The sequence below is a fragment of the Coccinella septempunctata genome, chromosome 7 (assembly GCF_907165205.1).
Source record: "Coccinella septempunctata chromosome 7, icCocSept1.1, whole genome shotgun sequence".
NCBI lineage: Eukaryota > Metazoa > Arthropoda > Insecta > Coleoptera > Coccinellidae > Coccinella > Coccinella septempunctata.
Genome location: NC_058195.1, coordinates 33,280,352 through 33,293,457, shown reverse-complemented (window position 1 = coordinate 33,293,457; position 13,106 = coordinate 33,280,352). Strand labels below are relative to the sequence as shown.

General features: G+C 34.8%; 3 protein-coding genes across 3 annotated transcripts in view; 1 reads left to right on the top strand and 2 right to left on the bottom strand.

Annotated features, from left to right (window-relative positions):
- The window catches only part of LOC123316538, a 30,591-nt gene extending 22,190 nt beyond the window's left edge, over positions 1 to 8,401 (bottom strand). The window contains exon 1 of the mRNA XM_044902664.1: positions 8,255 to 8,401. The gene's annotated coding sequence lies outside the window, so the exon portion shown is untranslated. The remainder of the gene's footprint in view (positions 1 to 8,254) is intronic.
- Positions 2,013 to 2,903, top strand: LOC123317855. The gene is made up of 4 exons (XM_044904467.1): positions 2,013 to 2,302; positions 2,366 to 2,440; positions 2,515 to 2,580; positions 2,797 to 2,903. Exons 1-4 carry the CDS (start codon positions 2,206 to 2,208, stop codon positions 2,901 to 2,903), a joined length of 345 nt encoding a protein of 114 aa, XP_044760402.1. The 5' UTR covers positions 2,013 to 2,205.
- Positions 4,287 to 12,654, bottom strand: LOC123317854 (protein ALP1-like). The gene is made up of 8 exons (XM_044904466.1): positions 12,555 to 12,654; positions 8,255 to 8,404; positions 8,114 to 8,194; positions 6,530 to 6,631; positions 6,004 to 6,094; positions 5,475 to 5,797; positions 5,213 to 5,388; positions 4,287 to 5,057 (listed from the first exon to the last, which is right to left on the bottom strand). The coding sequence occupies exons 1-8, from the start codon at positions 12,652 to 12,654 to the stop codon at positions 4,617 to 4,619; spliced, it is 1,464 nt and encodes a 487-aa protein (XP_044760401.1). The 3' UTR covers positions 4,287 to 4,616.
- Between the last annotated feature and the right edge of the window lie 452 nt (positions 12,655 to 13,106).

Here is a 13,106-nt window from a genome sequence, read left to right as displayed (position 1 = left end):
ACAACCAATTTGGAAAACATTTTCTTGCAATAAATACAAAAATATTTTTTCGATCTGGAGTTTGCTGTAGTTATTTCTTTTATTTTTAAGATTGAAGAATTCGCTGGAGTCGGTAGGATTGTATTTTTTCCAGCAGGGCATTCTTATCTAAAAAAAAAAAATGAAATGAAATTTTCTAGGAAAAGTGTCTGAAATCCTACTAGTGACATCTAATTAATTTTCAAAAATGAATGTTTTCAAATCTTCATAATGCGTAACATAATGTTTGCTAAACCTAAAAAAATAGAAAAAACTCTTTCAATGGAAACGTATTTTTTAAAATTATATTTGTGCCTTTCGGTTGCTTTCATCATTTAACAATCCTTGCAATGTCCCCGAATTATTTCAGAATTACAGTGAACAATAATACAAATGTCATAATTGAGAGCATTTAACGAACATTACAAAAAATTATAGCTATTGAGAGTACTACCATTCGAATCCGCATAAAAAATTCTATCTATAAAAAAAATCAGGGTGGGGCATAAATCGAAGTATTAGATTAGATGACCACTTTAATGAATGATGAAATGCATCTATATACAAGCTGGACATTGAGCAAAAAGAGCTGAATTTTTCGTAAGAGTAATTTAAGCTAGAAAGAGACAAGGAATACTGAACGTCGTAATTTATTAAATCCGAGTTACAGAAAGAATTCGTTAATTTTCAAATTTCTGGAGCCTCAACAAGGAGATTGGCTTGTGAAATTGGATAGAATTATATGAACTACCTCCCATTCCAAGAAGGTAATTCTTTTATGAGCATTATTTAGAAGATCAAATTCAAGTTCTTATGGGTAATACAAATTTGTTATTAAAGGAATCACATAATTTGAACATATCTTAAAAAGAGTGGAAAGCAAGATGATTCAGACAAACTAGATATTTGTGACAGAGAACAAGCGGAAGAATCCGTACAAGAAATGAAGGTACAGAAAATGGAATACTTGAATGTATTCATTCGTGAAATCAATGGATTAACGTGCTGGAGGAAAACAGAAAACAGGGGACAGTGTTCCAGAAAAAATATCACCCTGTAGATTTGCTATCGAAATTGGCGTGTCACTCGGTGTGAACTATCAGTTATATTATTTATACCAAGTTTCAGTTGAATGTCTTGTGGAAGTGTTAATACTATAAGAGAAAAACTTTTAGTAACACCCTGTATATAGTTAGATATTACATGATGAAAAGTTTTTACAAATCAGTTTCTTAGAAATAATGATATAATATGCAACCAAATTTTCCTGCATGATTATTTTTTTTTTTCAAAATACTTACTAGCAAAGTTAGAGTTGATAAGGGATAATAGAAAGGTCTCTACCCTCTTTCTTAGGTCACTTTTATACTTTCTATGAATCAGAATCTTAAGCCCGTTTGCAACAGCCGAAGATGTTCTCATACACCATGAATTCTTTGCAGTTACATATGTACTTTCAGTACATACAATTCACTGTTAACCCTTTTCAGACCCAAATTAAAAAATTTCATTCAAAATAAACTCATATTTTGAGGTCGAGAATACATGAAATTCAATATATTTCATTGAATATCTATTTGCAATTTTTTTAAATAGTGGTTTCTACATGTAACGACCAGGACTCAACTAATAATACAAGTTATATTATTTCTTGTGGAAGGCAAGAAAACAGTTTTTTTGTCACCTAAGCAAAGACCAACTTTACACGCTGTACAGCGCTATTTTGCAGAACTATTGCAACCCAATCCGAGAGGAATCCTTTGACTTACCACTGTTGCAGCTGTTTTGAGATGTAACCATAGGGACGCATGTAATATATATTAACCGATTTCAAGCGAATAACCTGGTCATCATTGGTAATTACCAACAATAACCAACTGCATTCAAGCGCTTTTGGTCATTGTTGGTTATAATATCGTGACGTCATGAATTAGCCCTTCAACGTCATCATTTTGGACCGCAGAAAACCAGAGATAACCATACTCGAGAGCTGGGTTAAAGTTCTGGTTATTGGAGAAGTGAGGTTATAAGAAGAAAAAGTAAATAAACAAGAACCATCTTTGGTTGAAATTATGGAGGGTACCACTACCCTGTACCACGTTTATTTCTCATTTGGTTGTAGCAGAGGCAAGGGTGAGTACCACAAAAGTGTCGTTAGCAAAGTTAGAAAGTTAGAAAATTTAAAAAATGGAGAATTATAGATATCAGATAGTAGTCAATATAGAAGGGGAGGACAAAACAATTATTGTGCCTGATATGGGGACTGCCCAACTTTTATTGAATGGTAAATATTTTATTGGACGTAAATATGTAATATTCTAACACTCTTGGTATTTTGTTTTTTAAGATTCTGATGCAGCAAGGGAATTTTATTATTCCCAGATTTCTCAATCTCAGCTTGCAGAGAATTTGGAGAGTGAAGGTATGGTTAAATAATTAAATTATGAATAATTATCGAATTTACCGTATCAAAATGAAATTTTCCTTTATTTATAGCTTTTCAAACTCAGCAATATCAGGCATCGAATTTCGAAGAGCTTGAAGATAATTTGGAGAGTGAAGGTATGTTGAAATTTATTTATTATTATTCTTATGTAAGCATATGCTTACATTCTAATCTTTTGAAATCTAAAGAAGTCACTTTTGAATTAATTGGTGATAAACAACTTCTGAGCCATTCATCTCAAAACTAGGCTGAATGGAGTTGGTTCACTTCAGTTTTGAACCCCTCAATTATGGAATTTACTGTATCAAAATGAAATTTTTCTTTATTTATAGCTTTTCAAGAAGATGAGGAGAATGTTTTTACAAATGAGGAAGGTGTGATTTGGTTAAAAAAAAAAAACCTACTGATACCGATATGGCCGCAACACATCTCATGTTGAGATTAAGAGATCAGAAAAAGGAGCAGTTTGATAATAAAAAAAATAACAAGAGACAGCTATGGGCTGGGATAGCTGAAGAGCTGACAAGGAACAAATTTATGTTGGGGGCGAATGGCGGTGAAAGGTGCCGCCAAAAATTCGCCAATTTGACTAAGGCATACTTGAAATATATAAGAAACCAGAAGACAACAGGGGCAGCCTTCATGGAGCATCCTCCATTTTTTGAGGAGGTCCACTCAATTTTAGGTTAGTATTCATCACTAAGAGATTTTGAAATTTTCTGATTTTTAATTTTGCATTGAATGGTGTTTGGGTGAGAAGCATAAGACTCGACCCAAGCATTTAGTGGACAGCTTGGAGGATGAGCCCATGCCTGAGGCCCCTATGCCCGTGCAAGAAGCGCAAGTAATGGATGAGGGCGCTTCTTGCAGCTACACCCCTCGAACGGAACCAGCCACTGACCGGTTCAAAAACCTGAGAGACACACCAACCTCCAGAACCAACAAAGGGGATCTGGTTCTTCAGGAATTGAGGAGCCACCAGGTAGAACAAAAAAGGCAGTTCGACGTGCTTGCTGCTCATCTGAAAAAAACAGAGGAGCAGAGGGAGAAGCTCCTCAATATAATGGAGGAATTTTTCACAAGAGAGAGGAAGAGGCAGGAAGATTCTGATGGAGAATAAAGGGGCCTTTTCCTGTTTCTTGTAAAAAATTTGTGTATATTTTTGTTTTTATTTTTATAATGTATTTAATAAAGTTCTTTTTCTATGTATTTATTATGTTATTCTTGAATTTCAGTGATATTTTCCTTCATTCGTTTTTTTTTGGTTTTGTAAGCTAGTGTGAACACAAATAAAACTTAGCTTGTGCGTATTTTTAAAGTGTTCACATTTATGAAAGGTCTGAAGTAAAAGACATGAAATAGAGGTTTATAGAATTTGTGAATTGTGAAATTGAACTATGTGAAACCATAGACTTTGATGTTGAACTGAAAGAAAAACTTGTCATTTAAAATGAGGAGGCATTTTTGTTTGCACATTATTGGCTGATAGCTGAGCATTCACTCCTTTTTACAGAATTGTTCGTAGGTTTCTACAGAACTTATGTTTTAATCAAGAATACAGTTGATTTGGCGATTTCATATTTATTTGAAAGCAATGTTATGATGCCTTCTGCGATCTTCTAAGATCTTGGATTTTTCATAAACGCTCAAAAATTTATTAGCCATTTCAACATATCCAAAGACATTTCTCTCTGTGGAAGGAACTCGTAAAAAACAATTCCATTTACCGCTGCACATTTCTTTTATATATGTTGAAATATGAATTGGACTGATGATGTATCTTCCCTGAATTTGGTATGAGGGGTTCAAAAAATACATGAAATCTAGAGAAACACTAATTTACTGAGAAATATATATGTAATAAGAATCATATAATATATATAATAGTAATCTATGTAAAAAATTCAATGTGTTGCATACAATATTTTTTCTGCAGCCATAATCGCTAGTCATTGTCATTTGAAAACAAAAGAAATATACACCAATGTAACATGACAAACACTGTCATAATTAAATACAAAGTTCATGTTATTGTCAAACAAATCGTCCCAAAAAACTTCTTTCGATACTGTTTTTGTAAAGTGTTACTTTCCATTCAATAAATTATAGCAGAAGTTCCATTCTCCAGACTACAGCAGAAAAATTCATTACATCAAAAACTGTTTGCGATTACATCTCTTTTCACCCTACCCTCTTGCTGATCTTCCTCCTCTTGATAATTCAATATTCTATCAGCACATTCTATGGGAGCCTCTTCATCCCATAAGTCCTTATTAATCAAACAAAAATTATGGAGAACACAGCTTGCTGTGATGATTTCAACCGTTTTACAAATATTATACACATTAATATATTGCAGTCGTCTCCATCTTCCCTTCAATAATCCAAAGGCATGTTCGATCTTCACTCTGTCTGCACTCAACATATAATTATGTTTTTTTTGTTTCCTCGTAAGATTATTTCCTTTATAAGGCGTCATGAGCCAACTTCTCAGTCCGAAGGCACTGTCCCCTATTAGATGAAAATTTTCATCAAAAAACTTCTGCGGACCATGTGACTCAATTTGATGATATAGTGAAGAATTTTGAAACACCTAGAAATTATTAATTTTATTGTTATCCATAGTTTGAATAATATTAATGTGTGATTTATGCCTATTCACATCAACTTATTCAAGACATACTTGACATTAAAAGGCTTACTGATTTCTATAGCAGTTAACAGAGCAATAACTGAAATAATTCATACCCGGGAATCATGTGCAGATCCTGGAAATCCAACGAATATGTAAGTGAAGAAACAATTTCCATCGCATATAGCCATCAGATTTATTGAATGCCTTCTATATCTATCGATATAGATATCTTGCTGAGCTTTCTCCACCTTAGCAAATATATGGGTCCCATCTATTGCTCCAACTGCTCCTTAAGTGTGAAAAAAACAAAATCAAGTTTCAATTATAATTATGCAAGCATTATTGTTAAACAATGAAAAATTTCGATTTACTCACCTGGGTAATGAGGGAAGCTTTGTGCTACAGTGTGAAGCTCTTCATGGGTAGGAAAAATAATATATTTTTTTTTTAGTTGCAAAAAGAAATATATGATTCTGTTATTCACGTTCATCACTGTGGTAGGTGATACATTAAATCTGTCTCCTATTGATAATAAAGTATCTCCAGTAGCCAAATACCACAATGTAATCAGCAATTGTGATTTGAGGTCCAATGAATAGTGTCCTCCTCTATATTTTTTGGAGAGAATTTTTTTAGTATCTGCCTTCCCAATCACTTCAGTGAGAAGGTGGAAACTTTTCTTCGACAACCGGAACATTCTGAAAAACATATGCTCTTCATACCTTTCAACCCATGTTTCGACTAGAAACATTTTGGGTTTCATGGAATGAAATTTTGTCATCATAAACATTATCAAATTGGATATTGTTTCGAAATTCATCTGCGAATTATAAATATAGAAATGAAAATCAGATTCGAATATAAATTCACTAGCAAGGACAATAGATGCAACTAGATCTTTTACACTTGACATGATTCACTGATTTCACTGTAAATTAAAGATTGATCTATAGATGGGAAATCTGAAATAAATATGCACTCCCAGTCTACCAGCACTACAACAAAATAATAACAATAAATAAATCGTGGGCAGCACAGAACACAAATAAGAGAGAGTGCAGTGCAGAGACGTTGGTTATGTTGTTTTGCCATAAATTCAAGTTATTCATCTATTGTTGGACCTTATAACCACAGAAAAAACCAAACTGTATTCAAGCGAAGATTGTTGGTTATTCGGGATATAACCAAGGGCATAACCTCTAATAACCGCGGTTATTACTGGTCATTCGCTTGAAATCGGTTATTATTAGAGGTGGTTTCATAGTGAAACCACTAGGACTGAAAGGGTTAAGTTGCATACAAAATGATTTCTACCGTTTTCTTGCCTAAATTCTGTAGATTATTCTTGAGAGTTTTCGGCTGTTAGGAGTGGGCTTCACACAACAAAAAGAGCTAAAATTTTATAAGCCTTAATATAAAATTCATTTTACCAGGTAATGTTTGGGCATCTTCTATCACTTTGTTTGGACCAGTATTCATGCTGATCATTGAATCATCAGTACATCCAGTTTGCTGGGACTTTGGATTATCTTCTGTAATTGTTGAACGTGAAAACAGCATTTCAATCTCTAAAAGTCTAAAGTTTTGTTAATTATTTACGAATTCAGAAAAGAGCAATGTACAGGGTGTTGCCAAATTCGTGCAAAAGATTGAGAAAGTGATTCCATGTGGTCTTTTATGTGAACTAAAGCTTTGTGTCTTAGTGGGAGCGCCCACCAAAGTAGCATAGCACTGACATGGTACATAGAGATGATTCATTATTCATTATTTTTAGATATCGCATATCTGAGTGAAGTGTCAGTTGTTATTATTATGCATCACTTTTGTCAGGTACATATGTGCCATATCAGTGTTACGCTACTATGGTGGGCGCTCTCCCTTACGCAACAGTAAGAGCCGAAATTCAGTATATGGATAATTTAAGTCTTAGTATAGTCCATTCAAGAATGATTGACATTTCGGGTGGCTATGAAAAATCTAATTCAAGTTGGTAATAGCCCATAAGTAAGGATTTTTCCTTGCGGAATTCAAAATGGTTTTGACAATCAGCAGTGATCTATAGACGGATTGTATGTGAATCTATGCACTGACCGAAGATAATTTGAATTTTGTACTGCTTTTTATGTTCTTAATTTGATTAAACAAACTGAAAATATATAATTGTATCAATTTCGAATGCTGACTAATAAGCTCTGAATTGAGATATTTTTTTTTTCAAATACTTTTCTAGGTTATATTTATGTATTTCTGTTGTAATTAAAACTACAGAAATTATTGAAGATCTTTTGTGACCAGATATTAAGCTGGCTTACTGGGATGTCAATCATTTTTGAATGGACATTATAACATCAAACCGTATTTTACCAGGTAATGCTTAGGATTCCTCTACTTCTTGTGTTGAACTAGTGTATCCCGTTTGCTGGGGCTTCGTATTATCTTCTGTAATTGTTGAACGTGAAACCAACAGTTCAACCTCTGAAACATGAACTCATGTTAACTCTGTACAAATTCAGAATAGAACAATGAACAAGTAGTTATCGAATAACGTAAAGTTGCATGCTCTCAAAAAAATGAAAAAATATATGTTTTTATTGAAAGTACTGGGCAATTGAAGGAATGGCATTTTAAGGCATATTCTCCTAAAAAAGGCAGCCTATGAATATTTTTTCCATTTTTGATAGCATGTAACTTCTTAAGACTGGGTCTAAGAGCTCAAATTTACATGAAGAACCCCCTTAAATTTCAGCCAAGGAATCGCTCTCTAAAAACTTTCGCACTTATTCAATAACACCATTGCTCAAAGATTCTCATTGAAAAATAATCATATGTTACCAGAAATTTGCGAATGCAAAGTTTGGATCTTCGACTGAATCGTCTGAAAAACCAGTAATTTCGGGACTTTTTTTTCCATACACTTCTGTCTCTGAAACATAAAGTTTGCTCCACTAATCAGAAACTCGGCTAAGTATTCCTTATTCAAAGATTTACGATAAGAACAATAAATAATATCATACCAGTGAATGATGAATTGTCAAATGAATCATCTGAAGATTTGGCTACTTGACCATTCCTATTCTCATCTGAACCAGATATTTCTAGAAAAAGATAGAAGTAGAGTGAGAATTCAGAGCTATGAAAATATATTTGTATCTTACCAGTAATTGCTGAATTCTTTTGCTCATCAGCATCCTCTTTTCTCGATACTTCAGAGTTCTGATCAGTAACAATAGTAACATGATCATCTGGTAATGTGGTTCCTTCTGAACTGTCTCTTCTTTCTGAAGGAGAAGCTTGTATTTCTGTGTCTGAAACATTCAGTTTAATTTCCTCTCAATAAGCCATGAAATTCGTGGGTATAAAACAGTATTCTTCATTTTTCAGCTTCTTTAATTTTACTGCTTACACGAAAACAGAGAGCTAGGTCTCTTGTCTTTTATCTTTATAGCTCATTGCAGTAGTTGTGTATAGTGTGTGGATAAAGCAAGAATAAAATTAATATCTGCGTTATTTCAAGCGAAACGCTCCGACATGTCAATTTCAGTTTTTTATTAACCATCTTATGGCATAAAATTGTACATTAATAGTGACGTCATATTTTTTCTCATTTTGACATATGAAGTGACACTTTTTAAAACTCATCGACGTTTTGAAACGTTTTACTTTTCGCAACATGTTACGCAAAGTAAAATATTTTGCAACTGCTGATGAAACGCAAATAAAACATATATTGAGTGAAACACGATGGGAAACACTATTTTTCGTATTTCGCGTTCTTTTGCACAACTCTCTTCGCTCGTTGCGCAGAAACATTTCGAAAAATATTGTTTTTTCCAACTGGTTGCACAAATAACTATTTTCAAATGGCTAAACCAATTTTTTTGCTGGATTACCAGACGGTGCAACTAAACTATACATGGTGTTTCATCATAAACTGGACAAACATATATGGTGGGTAAATGACACCGGGAGAATCACTTTTGCCTTATGACATATAACCCGTTTTCGAAGCAGAAGCGAGATGGTGTTCAACGTGGTATTTGAGCAGTATTCAAATGAGTGTGGTCAGTTATTTTTTTTTTCGCTGTAGACATGTAAAAAAGCTGTTGTGTTCAATTCATGAAAAAATTTCTTCACAGAAAATGTTCGAAAATTATCTTCATTCAGAAAATAAAATTCAATTCGGAAACCGAAAAAAAAAATCACGAACTTTGAAGGTTTTTAGCCATTTTGAAAAATACATATTAAGTTCTTCGTCTTTTTTGAATTGAGCACTGAGAAATACTCAGATGTGACCAGAAACCGTTACTTTGAGGTTTATACATAACTGACCACACTCATTAGAATATTGCTCACATACGACGTTGAACACCCTGTATCCCGCTCATGCGTCGGAAACAGGGTTTATGTCATAAGGCAGAAATGATTCTCCCGATGTCATTTACCGACCATATATGTTTGGGAACAACTAGCGTTAGACAGGTCACAGTGGAGGTCTTTGGTCCACAGTTATAGTGGAGAATCGAGAAGGATACAGCGGCGGCCAGATCTGGTTGGAGACTATCCATGCCCTGAGTGTGGAAGGATCTGCAGGTCACGGTTGGGTCTCTTTAGTCACAGGAGGGCACACAGAGAATCGGAAAGTAGGAAAAATATTGAATTTTTTTCTCGTGTAACATTCATGTGAGTAGCGACATATGATACATTTTTGAAATCAGCGAAAAAATTGCAGCAAGATGAAAGAACTTTCAACTATAGTTTACATTCGAAAAATCAGAAATCCCTGTCGTATCTCGAAAATGGCTGTATCAAAAAATTTAATAATATCATATTCGAATTCCTCATAAAAAAGTGCTTGTAGAATGTAACAAAAGATTTCGAATACGAGTTCAAATGAGCTTCATTTTTTACATTTAAAGCTAGAATTGCAAGAGCGAACATCGTGCAAAGTACTCAAACAATTAAAACAAAGATGCGAAGAACGGCAAAAATTATATTTTTCGGAGGGTGATTAGGAAATAAAAGCGGTAACGGTAAATCGAATGTTTTTTTTTGCAATATAAACAAATTTTAGGATCTGATCTGCTGGCCAGGAATGCCGATGTTTTCGTAGTTCTAGACTGAGAATTGTTATAAGTTGCATGAGATTTTGTAACTTTATGGTTATCATTCAAATTATATATATTTTGATTCATGGTCGGAGAGAACCTGAGAGTCTCCAGACGATGTAAAAAAGTTACCCATTATTCAAATTTAGGTATGTCCGTAGTTGGGTTTTCCAGTTCAAATCGAATTACAATGGCATGATCTAAACGTTTATTCTCGGTTTTGTTAATAATATCAGAATAGTCATCCGGTTTGGGTTCCTGATTAATAAAGGTTATTATATCTTCATAAATACTTTAGCGTATTTTTTTTTTGCTGTGACTCCCCCCTCCAAACTGTTTTCAGCCAGAGCAGGAGGGAAGGGTGCCAATGTGGTCAATTTTTTCACAGGCTGTAAAATAACCATTAGAAATTGCTGGATTGATCTCATCATTCTCTGAATCATTCGAGGGTTTTTTTGCAATGAGTCCGAAATGTTCTGCACTACTCTCTGATTGTGTATCTGCGCTCTCATCCCAACAGTAAGAGGTTCGGAGTAGTGTCAAATGAAAGCTTATTGAAGAGCACAAATTTTGCAAAAATTCTCATTTTGATATCGAGTCCTTCATGTGGAAATTCGAGAAATACCTGTTCAGGGGCGGTTTTTACCCTCGGGATATGTGAGCCCGCACGCCAATGAACCTTCTAGTGTACTCGGCTCTTCTACAGGATAACATTTCAGGACAACTTCACGCCGGTTCATCGGGACATATCTTGAAAAAATTTAAAGGACACAGCAACTATCACCAATTGACCATGTTCATTTTTTCAAAATAATTGCATTCGCAAAAATATCTGTCATTGGAACGGAAAAAACTATAACTTTCCTTCTCAAAATTCCAATCATCAAACGAGCTTCATATCTACCCTGTACCCAATACCCAAGATATTGCCGTGATCAAAATTAACTACGAGGAATACTGGACCAACGAAATATGCAGATCAACATTCGATGGTGGTTTGCCTACCAAGGAAGCATGCATTCTATCAAACCCAGGTCGATGACAAACAACGCTAATCAACAACGACTTCAACATCATTCACCCGCCGAAGAATTACCAGCTCCTGACCCTCTTCGAAAAGAACTGTACTGGAAGACTGCCACAGAATTTTATTCAAAAAATCAAACCAGGGGATCAACCTTCAAAGTTACACCTGCAGAATTATCATTGAAGAATCCATCTACGACAACACGGTTCCAAGTTTCGAAATAACTGCCAAAAACATTTCGAAAATTTCATTGAATTCTACCCATGAAATTGAATTTCATCTGAGGCATTTGAAAGAACCAACTTCAATTCTCCAACAAGCAGAAAAACTTCACCCATCTACAAATGTGATATTGTTCTGTCTCACAATTCTTGGAATCACCTTCGTTATAAGAAACCGAAAAAGGATTTCCGAGTTAATTCACAGTCCCAAGAAAATCATACACGTAGAAATTAAAGACATCAACCAAGGCCGCCTAGAAGGTAAAAGGGGCGTTATCTCTTAAGGGTGTTATGAAATGCTCCTCGTACGAAACCGCTGACACCAGCTTCGAGTTCGCGGAAAATGTATTGCGAGAAGTGATGATACGGATTCTTCCAGAATCCGATGTTAACATGTGAAAATAGATACTTTTTTTCTGATCGAACCAATATTGAGCTATATCGCCTTAGTTACCATGTGGCATAACACACTCATATTTCCCTAGGGAAATTTGGAATGTCAGTTCATATTTCCCTAGGGAAATATGAAACGTCAAATCATATTTCTTTCAAAACGTCAAATCATATTTTATTTCTTTATTTAGTAACAAAATGGAAACTGCAATTGCTGAAATTTCCACTGAAAGTTTTTCCACCAGATGCAAAGGAAGAAGAAATATCTTGTTCATAATTATTCGTCGACGAGATTACAGTTTTCTTGAGAACATTCCGTGCAGCAGCAGTCTCGGACGATTCTCCCAAAACGGTCTTCAAAGACTGTGACTGCAGATGGCTCTCCCTCCACACCTTATTTTTGTGCAGCATACTGTCAGCCAGATAGCCTTCTGCAACAGACGAAATTTTCCAACCACCATGTATCTTGAGTGTTGTCATTGAGGCTCCCGCATCGGCAACCAAAGTCGCGGATGTTCGTCTTCCACAATGGCCTACGCCATTGTGGAAGGAATAATACGCAAATGCTTCTTCCACTTCAAATTCTTCTTGAAATTCCGAAAAATTTCCCACGATTTCTATAGATCAAACATGAACTTTTGTTTCTTTCCTTTCAGGTCTCCAATCCTGATAAGTGATTTCATCATGTCTCCGCCTGTAACGTTACTACCTCTCGGTGGTTTTGAGAGGGAGTACAGAGACATCAGGCGAAATATTTGTCCAACCTGAATAGACTCGGGAAGGATATTGCAACCTCCAGCTGCCCTCATCATCCCAAAAAAATGCTAAAAGTTACAATTATTCTCTACTTCTCTATCGAATTGGGCCAGTTTTTCTGATCTTATTTTTCTTATCCTAGGGTCTGACACGATATTATCCAGATTTTTAGTCTTCCTTATGAATCGTTACATAATTTGTTGAGTGAGCGCATCCATAGTCATTACATTCAATAAATGATAACGGGAATTTGGAATTTTCAAAAGGCGTATAATTCTAAAACATCTATAACTTTGCAAACGTTTCGGACATTATTTGTCCTTTCTCAAGGCTGCAATAATACAAATATATTAAATCAGGTACTCTAGACGAACAGACCTAACTCTCATCTCCTTATAACTCTTAAAAATATAATCTCGGCAATGAATTTTGGTTTTGTGTTTTCGATCAGAGGTTAAATGTTCATTGTTTATCTCATCTGTCTTATGTCGTCAACAATAAAATC

Bases quoted from the DNA above. Each gene is read 5' to 3' on its own strand.
- LOC123317855 (XM_044904467.1), top strand. From the start codon at position 2,206: ATGGAGAATTATAGATATCAGATAGTAGTCAATATAGAAGGGGAGGAC. The intron at 2,303-2,365 runs GTAAATATTTTA...TTGTTTTTTAAG, and splicing joins TGCCCAACTTTTATTGAATG to ATTCTGATGCAGCAAGGGAA. The intron at 2,581-2,796 runs GTATGTTGAAAT...CTTTATTTATAG, and splicing joins AGATAATTTGGAGAGTGAAG to CTTTTCAAGAAGATGAGGAG.
- LOC123317854 (XM_044904466.1), bottom strand. From the start codon at position 12,654: ATGAGGGCAGCTGGAGGTTGCAATATCCTTCCCGAGTCTATTCAGGTT. The intron at 8,405-12,554 runs GTAGTAACGTTA...TGAATGTTTCAG, and splicing joins CCTCTCAAAACCACCGAGAG to ACACAGAAATACAAGCTTCT. The intron at 6,095-6,529 runs GTAAAATGAATT...ATTTTGTTGTAG, and splicing joins AGATGCCCAAACATTACCTG to TGCTGGTAGACTGGGAGTGC.